This window comes from Corvus brachyrhynchos, unplaced genomic scaffold (genome assembly GCF_000691975.1).
Source record: "Corvus brachyrhynchos isolate BGI_N302 unplaced genomic scaffold, ASM69197v1 scaffold101, whole genome shotgun sequence".
NCBI classification, from domain to species: Eukaryota; Metazoa; Chordata; class Aves; order Passeriformes; family Corvidae; genus Corvus; species Corvus brachyrhynchos.
This window is the reverse complement of record NW_008237239.1, coordinates 20,737,997-20,759,215: the sequence shown is the minus strand read 5'-3', so window position 1 is coordinate 20,759,215 and position 21,219 is coordinate 20,737,997. Positions and strand designations below refer to the sequence as shown.

Sequence of the window (21,219 nt, the reverse complement as noted above, 5' to 3'; positions counted from 1 at the left end):
CCACAGGTGTAACTAAGGATCACATCAGTTCTTTTGGCCACTCGACTACATGAGGGCTCATATTTAGCAGTTTATCCACGGTGACTCTTCAAGCTTTTCCCAGCTTTCCAGGAGAGAGGTCTATCACTCAGAAATAGGAACAAAAGCAAGTTGTGTGTATAACTCTGCACTTGGTCAGACTAATGTGAGTGGTGCTTGACAGTCCACCTATCAGGAAGGTCACAGCAACCCATCTCCTGCTTATTTATACAACTGTAGTTATATTACATTCATATTGTATCTAAAATACTCTATAATAAAGTCCTCATTGTCTACAGGACTCATCAATATGGATCTTTTTTCCTTTCTGCAAGTCAAGAAGTCATCTTTGAAACAGCCACAATAAAAAAAAAAATTCCATTAGTTACCCTGAAAATTATTTTTCATCTATATTGTGTGTGCTCTGGTCATTCTGTAGAACTTTAATATTTTAAGGCACTATGTGTTGAAGTCAAACATTTTTCAAGGATCTGTGTAATTATACTGGGACTGCTGCCTTCTTTTAGTCAAAGAAAGTAATCAAAAATGCCAACAGTGTAATGCAACCATTATTAACTTTCTGTAAATACACACTAATTCGATTCATCATAAATTTTAAATTCTTGATGGACCAAACCCCTGCATTTATACCTTATCATTCTACCCAGGATCAATAGGCAGTACTCCTGCCATACTTCATCCTGTGTAGTCTCCTCCCTGCCACCTACCCCAGGGACAAAGACCATCTCATCGAGGTTTCAAGTTACCATTGATACACAATAAGGAAGCCAGAGAATTTTTTGGCCAGTTCTTTTTAAACTCCTGCATGATTTTAGAATGTCTATTTTTACAGCTGTTTAACCTCATCCAGAGTTACTGTCAAGAGTGGAACATGTTTCATTACCCCTCTAGGGGATGAGGGCATTTATCATTCCTGCCTATTCTCATTAAATATGGAACAAAAATTACACAACACTTTGCCATTCAATTTTTTCCATTCTATGATGGATCAGCATCACTGCTAAAACTCCCTTTGTTCCCCAAATTAAGACACAAGCACTGTCGCTTCTAGACAGATGTTGCATCTTGTCTTGTTTATCAAGTTCTTTGTGGCAGTAAAGTGGTATTTTGATGGTGTGTTTTTATTTTGGAGGGAGATCCCCAGTTTCCTTCAATTCCTAATTTCCTATTTATATTAACTGTTAACAACATCTTGTTTCTTGTATTTTATAACTGCTTTCACTCCTCTCCTTCTGTCTTCTTTTTGTGAGACTGAGGAGCTATGGATTTTTGGAACCCAGTGTGATGTTCTAAAAGCATACCTCCATCACATTTTGCTAATTTAAATGAAAGCAATCTTTATTGTGACTCACTTCACTGGACTTGAGTATTGATTGTGTGAAATTGGTCCTTTTGGAATACAAACCACATGTTGTATTGGTTTTAAGCTTTGCTTGGTTTACTCAGAATATAATGACTGCACACACTTTAACAATATTAAAATTTAAAAAAAAAGGAACATTGCCATCCACTACTACTTTTATCCATCAAGGTGAGGACCAACACAGATTTCTTCCACAATGGATGCAACAGAACCTCTAGACTCAGGATCTTGCCATTTAAACTTTATTTGAAAATATTTCTAAAGATGCTTTGGACTGGCAGAAGGAACCTCCAACTTTAATTCACTTGCACTTACACAGCTCCCATCTTTACATATGACAAACATTAAGAACTTTACACATGACATAATGTAGAAATATGCTTTAATGCAATTAGGACATCTACAGAAAGGGTATCAAGCATGTGCTAGGAAAGAGGTTTTGAATGCCTATGGATCAATACTTCAGAGACGTCAATTATCTGGAAACAGTAAATGCCTTTTCTGGCAGACTGCCATTCTTTCTCCCTTTTTACACAAACTTAGTACTTCCTGAGTAGGCTACAGTACGGCTTGGTAGGATTAAAAAGCCAATAAAACTTAATAATCAGTAAGTGATGATAGTGTAGCCTACACACAGCCTCCAAAATTGACTAGAAATTTTAATTTTGGAGAAGAGAATCAACAATTCAGTAGAGTAAATATTCAGAAATCCAGAGTCTTGGAGGGAGTAAAACTTCAAAATTCTCAGAAATGGGAAGTGATCATGAAAAAAATTACTCAAAACTTAATTTTAATAAACAACTTTCACAGAAGGTAGCCTATCTATAAGCATGTTTGAATATGAAGTCATGCAGCTCTTCAAATTACTTTAATAATCTAGCTGAATGTGGTCTTATCTAATTCCTCTCACTGGTTTTCAGGGTCCCCAATATTGTTTCATGGCAAGTTCCAGAACACCTTTTCTTCGTATACTCCAATTTCCCAGTATTAGCATTAACACTGGGATACTGGGACACTGGAAGCAGCTCGCTGTCTTTTGCTCCTCTTTTCTCATTTTAACACTTCCAAGTATTTGGTGATGTGTCTCCAATAAAAGAGATGGTGATGCAAAACACAGAGCTGCAAAGCATAGAACTGCCTTGACCAAGTGCAGTGCTTTATCACCCAAAACCTCCAAGAAAGCGCACCTTCCTCTAGAAGGCACAGACCAGGAATCCGTCCACCATGCTCATCATGGTTCCCTGCAGTATTCTTCACAGGCAGTACCAGAAAAGTGTAGTTTTTATATCTAGCTGGAAGAACTCTTTTCTTTTTCCTTGCCTCTATGTTGAGCTGAGTAATCTCCATGCACAGTCTGCTGCACAGATCCATTCCCTCTCCCTAGCTGACCTGGGCAATGGGAAGTTCATATGGCCACTTCCATGTGAAGACTCACTATCTTAATTCTCCTGAACCTCTTCTTTCTGACACTCCAACTCCACTCCACCTGGCTGTGTTCAAAGATGTTAAACTTGCCATGTCTTGTGTCTAGTGATTGCAAACTGTCATGTCTTCCTGCCAGTGACTTTAACTGCAATCCAGCTCCTCATTTCCAGACTCTGACCCATTCTTTCCTGAGTCTACATTACTGATCTTTCCCAAATCGGGCACTATCAATTCCTCGTTGTCTCTGATGGTGAAATGAGTCTTTCAACACTTCTGCCTGTAGAGCTGCTACTCATCCTCTGAGTATGTCAAATCATTCCACTTGGAAGTGAGCCGAGCTTAGCAGTTACATCTCGTGACTGTTTAATGACATTGATCCCAATACTGAATTATCACAACAAACCTAATGAACAAGTCCCATGTGTAACCTTTTCAAATGCCCCATCCTGCCAGCTACAACTATACACCAAACCCAGGTATGTTTATTGAACTGTCCCTTCTCAGTTTCAAACCAACTGGCCGAAGAGTCCAAACAGATTCTAACAGAAGACCAACTACACATTATCACAGAGGTTTTGGACACAAAGAAGTCACTCTAATAGTGATGGTCCAAGGCAATTAAGGCTTGCAGACCTGTATTGAATACCTGCATCAAAAAATAAAAATATGCCAATAGTAATCATACTCAATTTGTTGTGTTCCTTCAAACACTAAAAAGCCCACTAACCTGTACAAGTACTTCGAATAATACAGTGATCTATAATTGGACTGCAGTTCACGGTAATCTCTAAGCAGTGGTGTGCATTGTGGTGCTGAGCAGATTTGTCATCAGGGTTGAACTGAAAAACGAAGGAAACAAAAGTGTTGTATTTAACTGCTCAGGCATTAAAATAAACTTTTTAAAAGATGTGCTTAAGGTTGAGATTCTTACCCTGATTGTCATATATCCAACATAGGCATCTTCAGAACCCTCCATAAAAACGAAGGTGGAATCTCTAGTGTTTTCTATTATAACTTTATCTGCTACTTTTCCAGGTGCTGCAAAGGGAACAATTAGTAAGTCTTAGTTTATGCTGCTGAAAAAAACCAAAAATCCTCAAAATACTTACAGAATTCTCTTCAAAGCAACAAAGGAAAATTAACACTATTATTGGCACATAGTATTCCTGTCAAAACAATCTTAAAGAAGGAAGTTTCAAAGACAACGAAGAAACTAGTCTTTAACTAAGATAATCTAGCACCAATTTAGTAATATCTAGTACCGTGAGAATAGCCTTCTCTTTTGCAGAGCTAGTTTGGACTACTACTTACAATGAACAGCTTAAACGTGGATACTAGGCTAGAGGCAGTTTAACTCTGTTCCAAGCACAATTTCTTTTGGTATTCTAAACCCTTCTATTAATGCTAAAAACATACATTTCATCACTGAGATGAACCACTATCTGCTAATCTGCCCATGACCTACAAGTGACCTCCCCACACTTCTCAAATGTAGGATTCAGAGTTTTGAACTGATATCCTCATTATTCGTCAGGAAAAAAAGGAATTAGATTGAACTATACCACTGGCTGTATGTACAGAAGATTGTAAAGTGGTTCACTTGCAAAATGCCATAATGTGCCATTTGATTTCCTGTGCTATCAGCGAGGCTCTGGTCGATTCTTTACCCTTAATCCAAAGGCAGGTGACGTTTACGTTGGGATGGCATGAGCCAGCAGAGGGAGCACGAGTTAACAACAGCCACCCCCTGGAATAAATTCAATGACGCTCATTCACAAGCAGGATCGTTTGTCTGATTCAAACCTGCACATTAAACATGCAAGCCAGAAGCAGCCTTCCCTCAATACACCAAATACAAAGGTGGAAGTTCCATGTACTATAGCAGGTAACTTATCAGATAGCATTTTAAACTGTTTCCAACCCAACACAAACATGAGCAGGCATTTGCCCTAAATTCTGTATTTTAATTGAAAAGCCTACGCACAGGATTCCTCATGGGCAGATCCTTTTCTGTTGTCTGTTGACATTAGTAGAGACAAGTGGTATGTCCTGTTCTTTGTCACTCTGGCAGAAAGATGTCAGTCAGAATGAAGCAACATTTACAGTATTATCCAGCTTGTTCTCACTATCTAAAAGCCCAGTCTCCGCTTCCATTACTGCAGAACTGCAAATATTTTAAGGTAGTCTGGCTCTCCTCTACACCACTGTTCACTTAATACTAGATAACAACTTGAAGAGGCTTTGATGAGGAGTTGTGTCACCATGCAAAACATATTTCTGTGGTTTGGTAACATTTCTATATATTCACCATGGTGCAAACGCAGCGGCATAAACAAATCCATGTATTTCAGCACATGAAAAGGAACAGCACCACAGTACTGCAGGTGAACCAAACCCAGGAAATAAACAGAGCTCCTAGGAGGATATGAAAGCCATAAATCAGTATCAGAATTGTGTTCCCTCTCAGGGTGCCACAGAAAAACTGCACTTCACACTGGATGCTCTGAAACACTATTAAACAGACATTTGTGGAATTGTTTGCAAAGCACTTGGATCATGTTCTCTACAGACACCTTCCTCTCAGCCCACAGGTTCCTAAGCAAGTAGTAACTTCCGAGTTGGCAAGGTCCCAGAATGCGCATCATGGAACATGCCAGTCAGTAAGATCACTGCACTTAGATCTCCCCAGGAAAATACGGAAGACTTCCTTAAACACTAGTTTCATTCTAAATGCACCAAGGAAATTCTCTGCAATGCTCTACTTAATCTTCGCAAAATCATCCTTCAGAGAAGTATCTCTATTTCAGCTTTTGGCTCAGTCCACTTTAGAAAAAAGAAACCAGTATAAGAATCGGAAATGGAAGAAAAGGGCCACTAATTTTGTAATCAAGCAAAACACAGCTCCCAAGTAGTCAATTTGCTGAAACCTAAGGGAGTCATGTTCCCCAGGATCAGAATTCATGCTCAGCTTAAGGACCATGTATAGACTGTATAGAAATAATGGAACAGAAAGCCTACCGTAAGGGATTGCCTAAAGAAATATAAATTAACTGGATGTTGCCTCAGAATTATTTAATTCCTCAAAAGGAATAAAACGATTTCACTTTTCACTGCATTAGAAGACAAAAAAATCACTACACATTCTACAGGAGCTGTGACTGTCCAACTGTACCAAGCAAAAACCATATACTCTTTTAGATCTTACAGTCTACAAGACCTACACCACAAATGGCTAAACCATTCCAAAATAAAGCTTTCATTTCAAAGATGCAGAATGGGTATTTGAAGAAGAGCTCAGGCATGTGAAAGTACTCTTGCACTCTAAAGTAAAAAAATAATCCAATTATGATAGTTTCCTTACCATTTCAGATTCTTCCACCCTTACAATAACAAAAATTTTTACTGGTTTTACTAATTTTTTTCCCTTGACTGAAGAATCTGTTGATAATCCCTTTTCACTTACTTGCACATTATTTAAGTCAAGTGGAAAATAAAGGGAAAAAATGAAAGCTGTAGCTCTGAAAAATACACATTCAGTGAAGATTCTCAGATCAGGACACGTCTGTACAACTGCTGAAACTCAGCCAGTTGGGAGATTTTGTGTCTTGAGTGAGATGAGCACTCCATGGAAGGCTCCTATTCCTGCAGCAAACACACCCCCCTTTCCAACCCTGGAAAACATAATTCTTTTAAGAAATTCAAAGGTATTTCTGTCTGCCGAACCAGATACAACCATTTCCTTACAGAACCTCTCCTCTTGCTTCTTTCTTGTCAATTCAGATATGCCACAAATACTTCCAAAGCCTTCCTTCTGAACCAACTGAACCTTCACACATATTTAAGAGAAGAAATAACCCCAAAATTAAACAGAACAACAAACTCAGAATACCAGGCATTATTCTGTAAGCACATTTTGCTTACGTGAAAGCAGAAGCTTCTTGCAAAGCTCAAGGTATGTTAAGCTGCCTTTCTAATAACGCTGTGCTTCTTCTGAAGCCAGAAGAAGAAACTATTAAAGCAATTTGAGTAGAAATGCAGAGAGATTTGGTGCTGCCTTAATCCTACCATTCTGAAAAGCATGCCAGACTGAGCAGAGAAGAGGTAGTTCTCCAAGGCTTAGCGGTTCACTTTAATTTGTTTTCTTTTCCAGTCAAATGAAAATTGACTCTCTCTACAATGTCACTCACCATTCAGTGGAGAAAGTCTGAGGAAGTGAAATCAGCAGTGCCAAAAACTGAAATATAAATACATCTAGCATTTCTGGATTCCTCTTGGAGGTTTTGTTCCCCAAGACAGCTATTCAGTTACAAAAATACACAATGAAGATCCCTGGCTTTTAAAGGACTGTACTTAAGATGACTGTTTTTCTGAATAACTTAGGTTAATTCCAGAGGAAGGGAAAGCAGATGGCTTTTCAAAACTTAAAAGGAGACAGAGAACATGCAGAAGTTTACCCAGCTATCAAAGATATCATTTCAAGTGTCATGAAGCGATTGAGAAATTTTATATCTTAGGACAGTGCAGTTAATACACTGCACTGTAAAATAAACAGTAAAATACAGTTTCTCTGTATTTGAAGCACTTCATGAATATGACTCTTCATCCCCTCTGTGAAACAGAGGCCAGGGGTTATTTGTCTGTGGCCACATCTCCATTAGCAAGCAGTGCAGCCTAACACAGGAGTGGTACCACAGAGGGAAACAGTGCTGAGGATGAGCCATTCCCAGCACACACTGCAGGACAGCAAGGGGAGAAGAGACTGACTTAGGACTAGTCCTCAGCAGGTCCCTCTGACTGAACACACACTGGCTACTGAAGGGCAGTAAGAGTATTCCAGGAATATGTCTCTTAAATTAGTCTCATCCAAAAGGAATCCAGTTTGTGCTCCAAAAGCTCTCCACAACACAAACCAAAGCACTGTAAGTGGGCATGTTCAGAATGTTAGCTCCAGAAACGTAGTCACAAACTGACAAACTCACATACTAACACAGCCACATCTTGCAGATCTGTGGGGACAAGTTTTGAGAGTAACACTGGAACAATCTGACTGCATTGCTCAAAACCATTCTCCCTGCCAAGGCTGCAAAACCCAGGCAAGAAGTGCCAGAACAGCCTCACTCAAGAACAAAACAGTTGGTATGGAGAACAGATAAATACCCAAAAAGAGGGACTCTGCAAAACAAAGAAAATACACATACAAAACACACCCACCAAAACAAACAAAAAACCCCAAACCCACCACTCTCAATAAAACCTACAACCCAGTAAACCCATCCAACCCAGAGAGATAGCTTCTCAGAAAACACAAACAGCAGGTAATTCACTTCTGGGTCACCACAGGAACAAGAGGTCTGAGATCCCTTAACCAAAATCTCTACCAGACAGTAATGCAGCCTGAATTCCCACCAGTTATCATGCTACCAGGAATTAGCATGCTCCTAACTAATGACAGGAAAAGCAAGGAGCTTCACAAGTTCCACTGTTTGTAGCCTGGTATATTATATTAACTTCCTAAACCCTTCCTATTCTCCAAGTCTTATTTCCTTCTCTATAAAGGTTTCTGTTCAGAGGAACAGTTGGCAGAGAATAGAGAAAGAAGCTCCAGTCTCAGAATCTTTCTGCTGGATGCTCTCATTTCCTTCCTCAAGATGGAATTATGATGCTGAAGAAAATGGGACAGATACTAATTTGGGCTTGTTCCCACTGCTGCTTTCTTCTCTGGAGATGGGTTTTATATATATATATTTTATATATATATAAATGTAAAAACTTCAACTGCAGTCCTGTAACTGAGTAAGCTTTCTAACAAATTCCATTTTTTTTCTCCTCATGAAATAAAAAATAAGTTATTCTGAGAACTAGCAAGCAGACAACGGTACTTAACTCTGAAGCATGAGCTACTTTTGAGTTAGTGACACTTGTACAAGAAACACTTACTTGCTAGGCAGATGAAGAAAGATGGGCATTTATACTGGATATTTAACACACCAGAGTATCATGGTAATTAAGGTGGTAATTAACACCAGCTTGAGACAGTGACGCTCCCAGTTTACATACCTGCACCAATCATGGTGATTGGAGATTCTATATATATCCATTCATCAGTATATATGCCAGAGTGAACAAAGATAAGTCCGTCAAAATGAGCTTCCTGAACTCCACCAAGAGCATCCTCAATGGTATCATAATACTAGAAGAAAAGGGACAAATTTAGAGTAATGTCCATTTCCATTTATATAGATATATAAACATTTTAAAGAACTGCTTTAGAAACATACCAACATATTTTCTCTTCCTTTGTATCTTGCAGGATTACTGTAGAAGTGTTCAGCAAAACCTGGCTTTACATGTGCTCCTTTGTACTGAAACAAGAAAAAGAGTTTGTGATAAGCTTGCAGACAGGTGGGCCTGAATGCACTGACAGGAGATCTACTAATTCCCTAATTAACAAGCAGTTTGCTGAAACAGTTCGTCCCAGAAGTAAGGATCATATACTGACCTCCCACTGTAGGCACACAATTTGAAATGACAACACCAAAAAATGTCTGAGCCTAAGGGAGTGATCAACTAAGCCAAGAGACCAACTACTTACACAGGCAGAAGCCTCAAAACTGACTGAAAAGCTTCATTTACCCGTCCTTACTTCCATCTCTTGGTTTTCCAGCAGCTTGCCACAAAAACTGTGTTTATATGGTGAGGAAAAGAGAATTCCACACCTTCACTTGTGATTGAATACTAAATAAAGAAGCCAATTCAAGCATTTGTCCTCAATGCACTTCAGAAATTCATTAACCACCAACACATGGCATTGTGTGATACACTCACCTCAATGTTTATTTCTCTTACTTATGTTTACCTAATATCATGCCTGGCTGTTCCTTCAATACCTTTGAAATTTTGGATTAGAGGTGCAATCACATTCCTTAAAGACGACTTGTTTACCTCCAGTCAGGCCAGCTGTAAATCACTGTTTAGCCCAAGTGATATTATCAGTATATGTTTGGTTCACCAGAGGAAGATGCACACAAATCTGATAACCAGCACACACTCTGGTTTAGTAAGATATGACAACAACATCTTTGAAGTTGTGAGTGTCAGACCATGACAGTCTCTTACACAAAATTTCTGTGATGCAAAACCCAACATAGAAGAGCTGGATACTCAAGGATTCCACTGTACCATGTGGTATCTCTCTAAAGTGTGCCTTAAAATGGGAAATAACTTCTGAATTCCCCCTACTGCATAACATCCACAAGGATCTTAAAGTCTAAACCCAAGATAATTACTATTGTCATCCACATTTCAGAAGTTGGTGTTTTTACTTTTATAAATACCTATAAATTTGAATATAAATGAATATAACTGTTACCAGCTGCTGGAAGCTTTCTTTCCAGGGATTTGGATGTTCATATTCTTCTGGATTAATCTGATAAAATTTACCAGGTTCAGGATGCATCATTGGACGAGTGTACTCAAATACTTCCATATACAATCTTTTCCTGAGCAGAAGACAAAATTAACGCGTTTCTGATTACGCTTCCATTTTAATATAAAACCAAAGGCTAAAACTTGGGGGTTTTCCTAACAAAATTTGCCAGTCAGTGACAGTGAATACAACCAAGATCAGTACCTACCACTTAAAACCAATTTTTATGTTGTACTGACTTTTGTGTTTTTCTGACAAAAATTTTTATGTTTTACAATCCAAGAGAAAAGGTTCTCAACATGCAATTTTTATGAAGAAACTTAAGGTACACTATTTGTGAATCAAACTGTGCATTAACTACAGCGTTGCTTTAACACTTACAAAAGCTAGTAGCACAAGTATAACAAAACTTAAGACCAAGTGTGCCACCACCTCTTCCTCACCTTGCCAAAAAAAGACTGAAAAATGCATTCACTGAGAACAAGTGATGCACTGTATTCCAAAAAAGAGTTCATCAGTGAACAAATTACAGTGGTTTAAAAAGAAGAAAACGGCACACAGCAGTTGGATTCTTTTCATTAGTGCCAGAATGCAAATAATTGCAGTGTCCGAGCCTGCTGATATTAAGCCCAGACTTACAGGACGCCACTGAATCACAGAGGCTGTGGTTCATCTGACAAGGTATCCACAAAGCTGTCTTTAGGACAGGAAAAAAGGGGTAGTTCTGTGATGTTATTTTATTATTTTTCTTTTAGTCTAAATTTTTACTTTTAAAACAAAACAGCTTAAGAAACATGCTGGGGGTTTTTTTTCCCCTTAGAAAAAAATTACAAATTTAGATCCCATTTATTCAAACTCTCAATAACCCAGGGTAGAGCAGATTCACATGGGGGAAAACAGCCCAAGTATCCAACTATTAAACAAAACAAAAAACTCAAACCAAACAAAAAAACCCATTTAAGTAACACTAGACAAAGCTTGCATCTAACGTGAAGCTTGCATCTAACGTGAAGCTTGCATCTAACTTCTACTTCTGTGTGAAGTAACACAATCCCCATAGTAGCCTAGAAAAGGTTAAAGGGGGAAGAAGGAATGGCAACCAAAGGAACTGATTTATTTAAAACAGGCATTGTTTAACTAGTTATCTACACTACTAGAGAATCAAATTTTACTCCTTAATACATAGATATTCATAAGTAACAAATAAGGCTTAACTAAACCAGACATAATAAAACACAACTAGTTTTAGTTCAACTAATTGTAACCAACATTTCAATTTTTCTATTGTACTGGCATCTTGAGCAGCACATCTAGTATTTCTCAAGATAATGAGGAATAGCTTTTCACTTACCACAAAATTGGATCATTAGCCAGCTCACTGAAGCGTTTACACACACAAGCTGCTCTACAGAGATCCTGCTCCAGCAGGTAGGAAAAGATCTTTAGAACCACTTCATCTGGTAACTTCTCCTGAAGATATTGTTCTGCAGGTGCTGCTATTAAACGGTAATCAATACAAGGTTATTGACATATTTAGCAAGCTCAAATTCTGACTGAAAAAGACTACCAACTTGTCACTTGAAAGACTCCCCATTTAAAATGCCAATTATCTCAAGGCAGCCTTTTTTTAAAGCATGTTTCTTCTAAAACCAAAGGCAAAAAATCCAATAAAAGTTACAAACTTCAAGTCCTCTTTCCAAACTTCCTAGTTCACCTTTTCCATGGGAGGAACCATTCTGCCAACAAGTGCAGATGTTAAGCAGGCTACTGTGCATGTTCCAGATATGCTGGCTTCTCACTGCTATTAGCTTAATTGTGGTTCAATTAACCCACATTAACCATACAATAATAATAATAATGCAGTCCCAACGCCAAAATCTCTGCAAATGTTTTCAAACACAAAAGAATTTAATCAGAAATAGTCACTGTCTGGAAAAACTACTAGGAAGACTTCCTTGTTCTCCCACAATGAACACATTAGGGAAAGAGGACATCTGGGATGTAGGAAACCAATAGCCAGCAATCATTCCAAAGTCTCCTCCTTCCACTTACTCCCATTTATGTTCTTCCTTTTAAAATGAAAAATCTAAACCCAAAGAAGTGTTAGTTTTGCCAGATGTATTTCTTCAGAGAGGCTGGAGAAATTTGTATTCCCATGTCACTGTGTGGAGACAGGAGTGCACTTTGTTAAACCTGCTCTTGGGCACTTGGACACTCCACAAACAACAGCTCCTTTGGGAAAGCCCTGCCTGCAGTTTGTGTTCTCACCAGACCCTCCTGGGGCATGAATCCTCAAAGCAGGCAAGTTCTCCTTGCAAAGGTCACTTGCTTGGTTAATGCCTTCAGGATCCTATGATTCTAAAGACACAACCACACAAAGCAGCCTCCAAAGTTTAGAGGATTTGTATGTAAGGCATTCAAAGTTCCTGCCTGCTAAATTCACAGCACAATTACATCCATGTAATGCCCCTCACATTATTTTTTCTTAGAACAGACGAGCCTAAGGAGCAATAGGATTGCCATTTTGGCCACTAAAAGAAGCCTACTAAAGTGACCTTAAGAGAGATGACCTACTAAATGTGAAGGAATAACATTCTGAAGAATATATCCATGTGAGACTTCACATATCAACAAACTAACAAACTGCCCCAGGATCTCCCTGGGCAAGGCAGCACAAAGCAATGTGCTATTTCCAGCTGTAAGAGGGAGAAGACAGGAACTGCAGGGACCAGAACCGTGGCTTTACAAAGATACTAAACTGGAGTCTGCAGACCACATCACCAGAACCTGCGTACTATGACAGAAGTGATTACAGCTGTTTTTCCAGGGTCATGCTTACATCTCTGATCAGACCAGGTAGCAGAAACTGTGAAATATTCCTGAGTTTGCAGCACCTTTCCCTGAACATGTTCCTTGTTGTGCCCTTGTATGAATGTCTTCTTAGTGATACCCGAATACCAATTTCTTCTAAGATGCCAGAGGGGCATTTACACAGCTGACAGCTGCTCACAGCAGCATCACAGATTAGAGCCATAAACTATAGGTACGCGCCACTTCAAGCCAACAAAAATCTATGCTGTGCCAAGGGCCCAAGTGCCATCATTCCACATGCCCACAGATATTTGTTCCCACAGTATCCCATCCTCTCCCAGAATTTTTTTATTATCAGCTCCTTGCTGTAGTTCATTGCAAGCTACAGAATTGCTAGCTTGGATCACAAGGAAGGAGGCAGGAATGAATGCCCAGAAGCTGGCCAAGACACTTCTCTTCTGCAACAGCATTATTAACAGCAGATTACAAAATTATTTTTATTCAAGAAAAAACAAAACAAAGGCTTATGAGAGCCAGACTGAAGCCAGTAAGTTGGTAAAACTTATGAAATGCAAGTAGTCTGGAAAGGCCTTCTGCTCGAGACACTTGGGGAGCCTGAAGTCTGAAGAGCGTAACAGCAGCCTGTAAGGGGAGCATGGCTGGGCATCATCAAAAAATGTTACATGCACTATCAATGTTGGCTTTTAAAAATATCCTTTTCCAATGGAGATACAAAGGGTCTTCCCTGTGTCAAACAGGCAGGAACAGTTCATTCTACAGTCCTAATTACTCCTGAAATGCATCACAGGATAATTGGACACTGCTTCTGAATTAATCTTTTTCTGGTAGCTTTCCAGTTAGATGTAGACTTCTACTGTCTTACTGAAAGCTGAAATGTTATATTGCAGATGCAAAACAGTAAATCCTCCCTAGTTTTCCATGACCTGTCTTCTCCTTTTAACACACAAATCCCTGAGGCATACAACTGAAGCAGTTACTTCTATAAATAACCTCCAAGTTTTTTTCTTCCTTTACCTACGTTAGGACCTTGAATAATTTTTTATTGAAGGGGGAAGCTCACTAATGTAATGCCTTCCCATTGCTCCAAAGTTCATACTCCTGTTTTCCTCCCTAGGCTCTACTTCAAAACTAAAATTGAAATCCAGCTGTGTTTCCTTACTGCAGGGGACAAGGACCGACTTTGAGAAAGTGTCAAAACACTTGAAAATAAAATATTTTTTTTTAAAAATTATTAAAAGTCTCAATAAACACCCTCGCCCCTGCAATTTTTCAAGTTGCATTTACTTGGAAACTCAGGCACCGCTCTCAAAATGAAGATGATGATCTTACAGGTGTTTGTTATGCTCCCTCAGTTTTATCTAAAATCCTGTAAAAGTGAGCAATTTAATTTAAATTGCCCTTCCGCTCAATTTAAGCAGGGGTTGATTTAAGATTTCTCCACTCAAATCACTGATACAGCGACTACCAGGTGAAGTTCTCCAGTATAATTTGAAAAAGCTAATTCGCTTCTTAATGTGAAGACTCTTCTCTGTATCCAAGAGAGACCTACGTGCTTTTGTTCTACAAATCCACACTTCACATCTTGGATATCTTTTGATAATGTGTCAAAGCAAGGATGCAATCAATGTGTTCTTTCTCTTAGTTTACAAAAATGAGCCAAAACAGTTCTAAAGGCTTGTCTGGCCACCAAATCAGAAGCATTTGCACGCTCCTACTCCTGACAGTTTCATGCCTATTGATGAAGTGAAGGTAACGTACAAAATACATACTCATATTAAAAGAAACCCAACCAGTTTTCCAAATGAGCATCAAAACCAGGCAAGACTAAAAACAAAGTGCAAGAGGTCATCACCGATCTTTATCTTTGCCCTCACGTAAGCTGACAGTTGAACTATTTAAGATTTAGTAAGTGTTAATATACTGCACATCTGAAAGTCAGAAGCACAGCTAGTTATGTCATTCAGTTTCCACAGGATATGCATGAAGCTAATTCAGTTTCAGTTGTGATCATTTAGCTGATAGGGACTAGCAAAGTAATACCAAGACAAAGAGCAGGGAAAGCTGCCTGAAAGTGAATTCCCTTCTTTGTACAAAGACCAAGAATGCCATCCCAAGAATCCAGAATTGTAAATTATGTCTTATATGGTTGCCTTTTTTGTCCATTTTAGTGAAGGACATGGAGACAAATAGCGTGTGCTCCTTAAGGAGGTATTTACTAAAAACCTTTTCTTGTTAAGAAGCAGAAGTACGTCAGAAACATAGCATGCATTGTTCTTGGGAAAGTATCTTAGGAAATCAATAGGAAAAGAAAAAGATCCATTTAAAAAGTCGGTAAGTTCTGTAAATTATGAGCTATGCATGTTCCTAGTGTACAGAACAATCAGTGAGTGATCCAGTAACCTCCAGTCTCAGTATGTACAGCAAAGGCATAGTTCAGTGAAAAGAGAAATTTAAAATAGCAACGCTCCCAAGCAGAACTAACTCTGAAATCTGTATTAAAACACATGTTTTTCCAACTCCTGGCTCCACTCCAGTTGGAAACTAGTTGACTGGCCTTTCTCCTTTCAATTTTGCTGAATTTTCCTCGACTCAGAGTGCGTACAACAAGGAATGGTTTTCCACCAAGAAATTTTCCTGTATTTCTAGTCCTATGCCTTCATTTCATCTACAGTTCTAAAATAAACAACTGCACAGCCCAAATGACAATACACAGTCACCACTCATGACAATCCAGAAAGCCTCTGCTCACAACTCAGTGACAACAGCTATCATTCATTACCTATGCCAACAAAAAACGTGAGGGGGCTGCAGGCTAAAATAAATCTCACCACAATCAATACTTGTACAAATCTACAGGAATCTCTCAGAAACTCAACAGGAAGAATAAAAAATTACCATCACCTGTACTAGGAAAGAGATTAATAAAAAATGGTTTGAGGATGACACGCCCTTCTTACACTGCAACTGGTTTGAACATCGTCTTAGAAGTAAAACTGTAAAATCACTGTTAACAGTTCCTCCATTAATTCCATGCTGGAGAAGCCTCCACAATCCCTGTACTTTCCCCACATGAGCTCAAGAATCTAGGAAATGGAATGTGCAGTGAAAGCGTGGAGAATTCCTCTGGAAATCAGTGTCATTCCTGTTGTAAAGTTACAGACCTTCACTAAAGCAAGGAAGAGAGTAAAAGCACAATGAAGAAGACAGCAAAAAAGTGAATTAAATGGAAGAAAAACTAATAACTGTCAAGAGAAACAGAGTCTGTGACAAGACAACTCTGCACAAGGCTCCAGAGAGCAAATCAGGAAAGGAATCAATGCAAAATGACATAGGTTGATGTCCAATTGGTTCTGGCTATTTCAAGAATATAAATCTAAAGTTAAATGGTTCTTAAACAGCTGCTGAAATTAAGAGTTGCTCAAAGAGGGGGAGAATAAAACAAAGGGGGGAAAAAAGAGAGCTCAAAAGACAAAAACTACATTATGGAGAAGATAGGAAACCAGAAAGAGCAGACCTCAACAGAAGCAATGAAAACAGACCAAAGCCTTGTGCCAGCTGCTCAGTTTTAATTCACAGTATTAAGGAAGATGTGGACTAAAAAAACCAAAAGCAAGAAAAGCAGGAGAAACCCCATCAAGGGGAGTTGGTAAGCACTGGTGTTGATTTTCCAGGAAAAGTGACAGCAGATCTCCTGGAACTAATGAATGTGTCAGGCAACAAAAAACAACAGAAGCAGAGAGACTGAAAAACAACACAGAAAACAGAAAAAGCAGGGCGTGTGTGCCTGTATATATCCACAAAGTGTGTGCACACAAATAAAAGACACACACAATATAGTTATATGCACATGTACTGGATGTCTGATTATTATACAGTGTACATATACTGTAAATGTGTGCAAAAATCTATGTACATAATGTATGCAGGTATATGTGTATTGTTATTTACAAACACACAGTCTCCCCCTCTCTCCACAATGAAGTGCTATAATGACATACCCAAACTACCCCTAAAAATGCAATGAAACAATGCCATCAATATGAGAAATAGTCAATAAGGCACCACTGCAGTATTATTGCTCCTAACGGTAGCTTAGATGCAACTACACAGCACTGTGAGAATAAAAAACAACAAAAATATGCCTGCAGTGAAGCAGCCAGAACAAAGAATGACATTCTAAAAATTCTGATTAAAATCAAGCTACTGAATCTGAAGTTCAGAACAAGCTTGTTGTTTTTGCTTTTTTTTGTTTTCCCCACAAGTGTTTCTTAGTTGGAGAACACACAGGAAAACAGTTTGGGGACAATGTGTGAGGGAGAACGTGTGATGTTAAAATGGCCCCACTCCTTCTCCCTTGCTCCCTTTTTTGTACAAAAGTTATTACCTGATAAATCCTGGGATTTCCCAGATACTCTAGCACGTTTTGCTCGGTGACCAAAGTTTTCAGTAGCTGAAGTAGAGGCACCCTTTAATGAAATAAATAAGAATTAGTTCAGTCATTAGACTTAAGAAAAATACTAACTAGTTTCATATTCCTGAAACAGTAAAATTTCCTTTACAATTAAAACCAAAGAAGTTACCTCCATACTGTTCTTTGTAGGACAAGCTGTTCTTTTAGGTAGAAGAGTTTTTCTGCGAAGTTGGTATGGACTGTTTTGTGCACCAGGACCTGATTCTTCTGCAACCATATCTGCAGGTACATCATCATCTGCAAACAAAAAAATTAATTCGATAATTGGAATTGTAGTTCTGCTTTATACCAGGAAAATGCTACAGAAATTTTCAGGTAAGTACATAGTCAGAAGGGTGGGGAGGAAGTGCTGAAGAACAGAGAACTTCTACTAAAAACAAGGTCAGAATATACACAGCATACAAAAACCCACGAGAATCTAAGTTTCTTCATGTGTACTTTCTCCATACAGACACAGCAGCTACACCAAAAGCTGCTTAAGAAAAACCAAACAACCAAAAACCTAGGTTTTTGGTTTTATGCAAGCATTGAATTCACTATGCTAATTCAATCACCTCATTACTTCAAATTTTTCACCTAACACTATCAGCAGAATGAGGAACACTGAAGTGTCAATTATTAAGTAGATGTTATCAAGAAATCCTTTAGTAAACACAGCACTTAGTACAAAACTCAAGACTGAGTTTTCCTCAAACATTCTGGGAATAGCTCAAGCCAGCACACAAAACCGTCTGTAAAATGGAGGTAGCTTTAAATACGTACATTCTCTTTACCTAAATTATACTTGAAAAAGTAAGAGCATATTTTCTCCCTGCCCTTTAAAAAAGAAGTGCAGAAAGTGTCATGAGTATAATTTTAAAGGTTTTGATTCATCAGTTTCAATTTTCCCTGTTCATATATTTATGGAACATACTTGAAACAAGCAAGAAATAATTACTCACTGCTCATGCCCTATAACTAACATTACATTATAAAGCTGCAAGAATTTTAAAAAGGCCAGAACAAAAAGCATCTAGAAAATAAATTAAAGCAAACTCCACTTAAGTAAAAGGTACACTTCCTGCAGATACTTAACTGTGAGGAAACAATTTTGTATTTCCTTTTCATTTTAATTGCTTTTTTCTTCTTAAACTAGGCAAAATGTGATGTGAAAGTAATAGCCATAAAAGCAATGCCATAGAGCCAGCAGTTTCCCTGAATATATTAGGTTGAAGAGACTAATAAAAAAAAAAAAATCCACAAAAAAGAACCCAATATCCCACCATAAAACTTCCCTACTCTTCTAATACTACAGTAGTCTGTTTAAAACACAAAGCAATGCAATTCTGAAGTGACTCACTCACATTTCAAAACCCTAATCTCATTATTTTCCTAAGGGTTTCTGGTTTGGGGTTTTTTGACATAAATTATAAAACATTGTGCTTATATTAGATTACACATACCATGCAGCCTGAGCTGCTACATCAGTGAGAAAAAACACAAAACCCCAAACTATTTTTCCCCTTCCTTATCAGGTATTTATAAACTGCAACCTTGCCATGTACCATTAGAGATCACAACACTGCCACAACATCCAAATAGAGGACAGAACCTGGTGTGAAGATGAAGTTCACAAAGGCTCCTCAGAGCAATAGAGAAGAGCTTCATCAGTTCATTAATCCACCTAAAAATTAACCTGCAAGTACCTCCATGATCAGCCTTCAGGCAGCCCAGCAGCTGGTGCAGCTCAGCACAGCCACAAGATCCCATGACTGGGGAGACCCTCCAACGCTTTTGCGGCAACAGCACAGATTTTTAAGGACAGAAGTGAACTGTGAAACTCCTATCAAGACCCGCCGCTTTTTAAAAGACAGCGACCTCTGAAACTTCAGCTAGAAGCTGGCTCACACTCCCTGTCTACTGCTAACCAGGCACACCTTGCATGTGACCACTTCACTACCTAGGAAGGTTACGTATTTATGCAAAAAGCCTGAAGGACACACTGATAGATGAACTGTAGTGAATCTTCCTGTGAAGGTGTGTCTGGCCCAGCGTGGGCATCACTGCCTGTGGGAGGTCAGTGACCTCAGAGCAGACTCAGTGCACACTCATGGTTCAGTCATTTGGATTTACCCGTTTCTTTTGCATCTCTGATCGAAAACACCCTCTCAATTTAACAAGGTAGGCAGAAGACAGAAGCTGCTACAGGAGAATTCCCAGCCTTCCCTGGCACACCAGAACAGAAAAGGAGCCGTGGGTGTGAAGCAGGCCCTGCCAGGAAGAATTCAGGCACCACCACCAGCCCCCCAAGGCTCCCCACAGCAAAACACCCAAATGTACTCAGACGCTGCAGCACGCTTCAATTTTGCAGCCCTTGTTTCTATTTTAGATTTGATACAGTGACTATGATTACTGTTGCTAATACACCCCAGAAGCTACCTGGGGACGTTAAGCATGGTGTCTCAAGCCCCCACTGCTCCCCTATTTTGCATTGCAGACACAAGATGACTGTCAGAACAGCTGGGTTTTTCCCCCTGTTCTGGACAGTCGGTACAACAGCTCGAAATTCACATGAAACATAGCAGAAGCATAATAAGCAAAGATAACAGGAAAAAAAAAGCAAAGCAAAAAATTTTGATCTCTCAGTAGGCGATGAAAAGGGGATGGATAAACCCCAATCAGGTCTTCAGAAGAACACCCACGGAGGCCACAAAGGACAAAATATATTACTGCTGGAAAGAGAAGGCAGAAGCCTGAGGGGTAAAATGGAAGTAAAGGTCAGTTTGGCTGAAACACTGAAGGAGTGGCTAAGCAGAAGAGGAATATATTCATTTTCTTGCAGTGTGCTTAGGAAAATGGCAGGAGTCCCACTCCAAAGATCACTTTGCTAGCACAGATGACATTAAGGGGTATGCACACATTGACAGCAGGTATCAGAAGAATTAAAATCTTCCTTTTTCCATCTGAACAGCAAGGAAGATGAGGGAAGGGTACTATGATTTCTCTCACCAGCAGTTTTTGCCACACTTCTGAGGGGCTTCTGCACAGATTTCTGGCACTTCAGGAATAACAACTGATCCTATTTTTCCAGATGCAGCCTGTGCAGTTACTGCCAAGTGAAACAGTACCAGGAAACCTGAAGGTCTTGAGTGATCTCCTACAGCAGTAGCCTTGATGCTTGGTTTTAGCCTTCCAGATGCTCCCTGTTAAGCCCTGAACAGACTAAAGCAGCTACACTGGGAGCCTTCAGAGAGATGCTGCTCACAAAGTAATGCTTCTTCAACACTGCACATTGCCCTTCCCTGAGCAAGAAAAGTCTTAAAACAGACTCCAAGAGCTCTATTTTGAAAATCCTTCCCTAAAAAACACTTAAAACATATACCTGCTTTAGAGCAGAAATATCTATTTTAAAATACAGAAGCTCAGTGCCTCCAAAATATTTTGAAAAACCATATTTTAAAGTGTAACAGAATAAGGAAGTAACATTCATAAAAAGCATTATAGTCACATTTGTTGATGATAGAAGCATAAAAGTCAATAAACAAATTTGGAAGAGTGTGTGTAATATTAATATCATCATACAAACACCTGCTGAAATGACTGCCAGATGCTGTCACAGTTTTAACCAAGTCAGTATGTTTGCAGTTTTTAAGAGATTAAATTAAGCTGAGTCTGCTCTCAAAA

The 21,219-nt window shown here is 38.9% G+C and overlaps 1 protein-coding gene across 2 annotated transcripts in view; it reads right to left on the bottom strand.

Moving 5' to 3' along the window:
• FBXO11 (F-box protein 11) overlaps positions 1–17,820 on the bottom strand; it is a 34,044-nt gene extending 16,224 nt beyond the window's left edge. Inside the window, exons 1-8 of one of the 2 annotated variants that reach the window (XM_017730114.1) lie at positions 17,666–17,820; positions 17,470–17,551; positions 11,605–11,746; positions 10,197–10,326; positions 9,106–9,189; positions 8,885–9,017; positions 3,759–3,865; positions 3,555–3,666 (exon numbers count right to left, since the gene is read on the bottom strand). In XM_017730114.1, the coding sequence (XP_017585603.1) occupies positions 3,555–3,666; positions 3,759–3,865; positions 8,885–9,017; positions 9,106–9,189; positions 10,197–10,326; positions 11,605–11,746; positions 17,470–17,551; positions 17,666–17,773 (898 nt within the window). In that variant the 5' untranslated portion in view covers positions 17,774–17,820. Of the gene's footprint in view, positions 1–3,554; positions 3,667–3,758; positions 3,866–8,884; positions 9,018–9,105; positions 9,190–10,196; positions 10,327–11,604; positions 11,750–17,469; positions 17,552–17,665 lie in introns of both variants that reach the window. The other variant, XM_017730113.1, reaches the window with a different exon arrangement.
• Positions 17,821–21,219: the final 3,399 nt, after the last annotated feature.